The sequence below is a fragment of the Fukomys damarensis genome, unplaced genomic scaffold, assembly GCF_012274545.1.
Source record: "Fukomys damarensis isolate Sample0158 unplaced genomic scaffold, DMR_v1.0_HiC HiC_scaffold_23, whole genome shotgun sequence".
In the NCBI taxonomy this organism is placed as follows: Eukaryota; Metazoa; Chordata; class Mammalia; order Rodentia; family Bathyergidae; genus Fukomys; species Fukomys damarensis.
Genome location: NW_022900935.1, coordinates 12,018,485 through 12,023,942, shown reverse-complemented (window position 1 = coordinate 12,023,942; position 5,458 = coordinate 12,018,485). Strand labels below are relative to the sequence as shown.

Sequence of the window (5,458 nt, the reverse complement as noted above, 5' to 3'; positions counted from 1 at the left end):
AAGATAATAATATTTACCTCATAGGATTGTGTCAAAGACTAAACAAACTGCCGGGCGTTGTGGCGCACGCCTGTAATCCCACCACTCGGGAGGCTGAGGCAGGAGGATCGCTGTGAGTTTCAGACCAGCCTGGGCTACATAGTGAGTTCCAGGTCAGTCTCAACTACATAGTGAGATCCTGTCTCAAAAACCAAAAGAAAAGAAAGACTAAACAAACTAATGAGTTTAAAGTGTTTAGCTGGGGCTGACACGAGCTTAAGCTTTTGCTGTTGTTAACTGAATTGTCTCAGGGTCCAAGTAATGCAGTGGACTAAAGGAGCATGTATGGCGGACATTGGATCTCTGTGTGCTTGTGTGAGTTGCCTGTACCCATGCATATGTGTGTCTTTGTGGAGTTCTGAATTCGAAGGAGTCTTTCCTGTGGTGGGGTCAATAGGGAGTGTCTTGAGACACAAAACAATGTGTAGGCCCTGTCTACGTTGTCTGGTACCTCTTGGTCTCTTCAGTGTGTGTACGTTTCTGTCTCACTGTGTGTCTTGCCCCTGTGTCTGCCTCCCTGCCTTTATTTGTCTGTTCTAATGTTGTCACCTTGGAAAGCTATCTCCTCTCACTGCCTCGTGCCTCTGCTTCTGCCATGCTGTGCTCCTGGGGTGCCCTGTGTACCCCGTCCAGTACCCACCCCAGCTCTCACCTGGGCACTCCTTTGATCTTCCTTGGAGGTGGGTGTCTCCCTACACTCCAGCCCAGACTTCATCCTCACTTCCGGCCTCTTAATGGCCAGCCTGGGCAGGAGCCTGCCTTCCCTGCATTCTTGTGCTCTGAGCTCAGTGCCTGCCTGCCCCACCTGTACCCTTTGCTTTTGTGGGGGAAACCTCCCTAGGGAATCACCACATCACTTACATCACCTTCATCAGGAGCCTGTGGGAGCCTCAGGGCTAGGTGATGTGACCGCCCACCAGAAAGAGCATGACATAAGGATTTTGTCATACCATACAGGGTCCTACCTCTGACACCGACATGAACAATCCATTTAACTTTTTCACCTGTAAAGTGTGCCATTGGTGATACTTTCTCTTTAGGGTTGTCATACGGACCAAATGAGATAAGGGAAAGTGTCAGATCTATGATAGGACTTAAATAGTTTGTTTCCCTTTCTGGGTTTAGGTGCTGGCAGGGGACATGCAGAGCTCTGATAGGATTGCCATGTTTAGGTTTTAGATTCCACACCCAACATGTTGTCTCTCTCTGGGCCTTGCAGCCCTTGGGGGGGTCAAACTCTGCTTTTTACCCATCCACGCACGCATTGTACACATTGTTACAGGTCTCCTAATTGGTGCCAGGCAGGTACTGTGTGATGCCCTGAGGATGCAAAAGGGCCTAGGAGACAATCTTGTCTCTGAATGAGTTGTGGCACTGCTGGGGACTGGTGGCAGGCAGACTGAAAAGCAGACTGAGTTATCAAAATGCAGTGAGGACTGTGGCAAGAGTCTTTGGCGCTTGAGGAGGGAGAGACAGGAGGAAAGCACTGCCAGCTCCAGAGAGTGGAGTGGGGAGGTCGGCACCCAAGACGTGACAGGCCCCCTGAGGGACAGGGCCCATCTTTAAGCACATTCCCAGGTCCAGTCCCCTTTGGGGATCCTAGGAAGACAGAACTCTCTGACCCAACAATGTCACCAGCTCCTGGACCTTTGCCCTACCAATGCTCTTTGTGCCAAGAAAGAAATACAAACTATCTGTCTCTTATCCAGTTCTTAGCAAACACTTCTGGTAGATAGCAATATAGCAAAATAAAACTGGCAGTGGCTAAAGCCTCACAATCTGGCATAGACCAAAAATAAGATAAAATTAAGGAAGCGAAGGATCACCCCTGATAATTGAAAAGGGATAATCAGAAGGCACTCAACCATACCATATAGATAATCAAGGAATCAACTTGGCGTCATACAATTTGTTCTAGATTACACTGTACCAGTGATTTTTCTTCAGGGTTGGCGTAATTCTGAAGAGATGTTTGTATTCAATGTCGATAGTCTGCCAGGTCACAGAGGAGTTCCAAATGTCCTGTTGCCTCATGAGAACTTTTTCTTTTTCAACTGCTGAAGTAAACACAGTATTATTTTTATTAACTTCTACCTGAGCGCCTTACACCAGGAAGCTGCCCAAACTCTATTAAGATGGAATTTCTTTGCTTCTCTTCAAGAGCTTATCCCTTTACAATAAATTACCATGTGGATCTTTAGTAAAATTTCCCTTCATGTGCTCTTGCTTTAGGCCAGGGTGGCCTCCTGACACTTTGCTCTCACTCAGTAGCATCTGTGACTGTCTCCATGTGCTGGATGATGTGGCTCCTTGTGAGGCAGTGGTGAGCAGAGCAGACAAGGCCTTCCAGTGCTGCCCCAGTTTAGGAGGAGGAAAGAACCACATGAGGAAGCTGTAACAGTGACCAAGCTTCAAACAAACCACGTGACACCATAACCATATGTAATGAAGAAATTCATCCTGATCGCAGAAGCCAGGAAAGGCCTCCTGAGGAAAGGACAGCTAAACGAAGACCTAAAGGGTAAACAGGAGTAACCAAGAAGGACTTGTATCAAGGTGCTGTGGCAGGAAGGAGCTGATGCGGTCATCAAAATTTTTAAAAGTCAGTGAGGCTGGAGTTTGGAAAGCAAGAGGGAACAGAGTTGGAGAAAAATTTAAGATGTATGGCACAGTGGGGTGAGGATGAGACTTGTAGGTTGGGTTCTAGCCCTTATCTTTAGAAAACACAAGAGGTTTCAAGTGGTGGAAAATACCCTGATGAGATCTGTATTTAGGAGAAATGCTCAGTGGAGAGCAAAGTGGGAATGGTTGTGGTGAAGCAGGACTTTGAAATCACCCAGGCGAGACGGCGATACTACCTTCCAGGGCAGAGCTCATTCATGTCTTCATTCCTCAAATGTTTACGGAACACCTATGTGCTGGGCTCTGTTGGCCCTAGAAACAGAACAACTAGTAAAATAGACAAAATGTGTGCCTTCCTGGAGATTACAGTCTAGTAGTGGGAGAGAACATTAAACTGCAGTTAATGAGCTAGGTACAGTAGTGCCCACCTGTAGTCCCAGCTACTCAGGAGGCTGAAGCATGAGGATGGCTTGAGCTCAGGAGTTCAGGATCAGTCTGGGCAACTCAGCAAGACACTGTGTCTAGTCTCTAAACAAACAAACAAACAGGGTTAGTACTTTCAAAGAAAAATAGAGTGGGAAAGAAAAAATACTACTGGGAATTGGGCATGGTGGCACAGGCCTGTAATTCCAGAAGTCTAAGAGGCTGAGGCAGGAGGATTGTAAGTTTGAGCCCAGTTCGACTTAATGAGACCCTGTCTTAAAATTTAAAACAAACAAACAAACAAAAACTAGGATGTAGCTCAGTGAGAAGGCCCTGCATTTAAGATAATATATTTTATTGGAAAGCTGAGTACTTCTATTATAGTTTGTAGTTTTAAATAAGGAAATCAGGGGACACTTCACTGTGAAGTGACGTTGGAGTAAAGATGTGAAGGAAGTGAGGGATGAGGCCAGCAGAATCTGGGGGTAGCGACTTGCCAGCAAAGAGAACAGCAAGTGCTATCACTTCTCGGCCTTTTGGCTAAGATCAAGTGAGAACAGCAAGTGCCAAGCCCCAAGACAGGAGAGGGCAGAGGGCTGGAGAGGGAGGGCGAATCCTGCCAAGCCTGACGTTTCCTCTCCATGAGCTGGAGAATCTTCAGAGGATTTGATCAGAGGACCAACGTGATCTGACTTATTTTTAAACAAAATCACTGTGACTGTTGTGTTAAGAAAAAACTAAAGAAGGGCCCGGGGTAGTTCTGGTTCCGCTGCTTGCTTTGCAAGTGCAAGGACCTGAGTTCAATCCTTGGTACAAAAAAAAAAAAAAAAAGACTAAAGGGGAACAAAGAATGTGAACAGGGGTCTCTGATAAGAACAGGCAGCAGCTGGATCAAGGTGACAGAGGTGGAGACAGTAAAAGTGATTGGATTTGGGATATTTTTTGAAGATAAAGCTGAAAGGATTTACTGAGAGATTAGACATGGGGCGGGGCTTAAAGTAAGAAAAGAATCTGAGATGACGCCAGTGCCCTCAGCAGCTGGAAGAATAGAGGTGCCATAAAATAAACTGGGGGAGGAGGAGGTTTTGGGGGGAACAACAGGAGCCTGGTTTGGGACTTTTAAGTTTGGGGCATCTGTGAGACATCCTGAGTTATCAAGAAGGGCTGGAGAGGGAGGGCAAAACATGAGCGAAACTGGTCCTCCGGGGAGAGGTCTGGGCTGCAGAAACACATTCGGTTGTCATCAGCAGAGGGGTGGTATTTAAAGCCATGAGTCTGGATGAGATCACCAGAGGAGCGTGAGGCCGGACTAGTGGTGAGCTCCTCAGCTGAGCCCCAGGGCGTGCATGCAGTGCAGCTTGGGAGGTTAGGAAGTTAGGGAGGGGTTAGCAGAAAGGACAAGTCACAGCCGGCAAGGCAGAAGGAAAACCCAGTGTCATCTCCAATATCAAGTGAGGCAAGTGTTTCAAGGAGCACCAAAGGGTCAGCTGTGTCAAATGCTAGAAAACTGGCTGCTGAGCTGGGTATGGTGGAATACACCTGTGGTCCCAAAACTCTGAGAGGCTGAGGCAGGAGGGTCACAACTTCAGTCCCAGGCTGGGCAACTCAGTGATTTGGTGAGACCCTGTCTCAAAATAGAAAGTCAGAACATAGAATTAATATGTCTTATGTAGGGCCAGGGATTTAGCTCAGTGGTTATACTGCCTGCCTCAAAATTGCAAGGACCAGAGTTTGATCCCTGGTACCAAAAAAAAAAAAAAAATGTGTTATGTACATATGACAACTCCCCACAATGAACATAATCATTATGTACTGCAAACACATACCAATAAAGTGAAAATAAAATGTATAGGGGCTGGGGATTTAGCTCAGTGGTTCTGCTGCCTGCCTTTTAAGCCCAAGGATCTGAGTTTGATACCTAAATAAATAAATAAAATATACAAAGGGGCTTGGGAAGGCCAGGTGTGGTAGCACACACCTGTAATCCCAGCACTAAGGCGGCTGAGGCAGGAGGATCACCATGAGATGAGTTAGAGGCCAGTCTGGCTACATACCGAGTTCAAGGCCAATCTAACCTACATAGTGAGAGTCTGTCTCAAAAAACTAAAAAGGGGACAACCCATTCGGAACCCCTCCTGTGTCTCAGGAGCTTTTTCTGTTTCCCATTCCTATTACCCAGCTCCCAACTGCACGTGCCTCATTGCTTTGAGCACCTGTATTCCCTTCTTGAATGTGTCCTTTCTTTCTCAATAAACCATTCCCACTAGTAACCTAAAACAAACAAACACACAAACGAAAAACCTAAAAGGAGCAGAATGGGGGACACAGCTCAGTGCAAAGGCCCTGGGTTCAATCCCCAGTACTAGAAAGAAGG

The 5,458-nt window shown here is 46.7% G+C and overlaps 1 protein-coding gene and 1 long non-coding RNA gene across 2 annotated transcripts in view; one reads left to right on the top strand and one right to left on the bottom strand.

The window, feature by feature from the left end:
- Nucleotides 1–516: 516 nt before the first annotated feature.
- LOC109117359 overlaps nt 517–5,458 on the bottom strand; it is a 5,983-nt gene continuing 1,041 nt past the window's right edge. The window contains exon 2 of the long non-coding RNA XR_002024656.2: nt 517–2,096. This is a non-coding gene — a long non-coding RNA (uncharacterized LOC109117359). The remainder of the gene's footprint in view (nt 2,097–5,458) is intronic.
- Map7d1 (MAP7 domain containing 1) overlaps nt 2,285–5,458 on the top strand; it is a 17,289-nt gene continuing 14,115 nt past the window's right edge. The window contains exon 1 of the mRNA XM_010645273.2: nt 2,285–2,560. Within this exon, the coding sequence (XP_010643575.1) occupies nt 2,485–2,560 (76 nt within the window). The 5' untranslated portion in view covers nt 2,285–2,484. The remainder of the gene's footprint in view (nt 2,561–5,458) is intronic.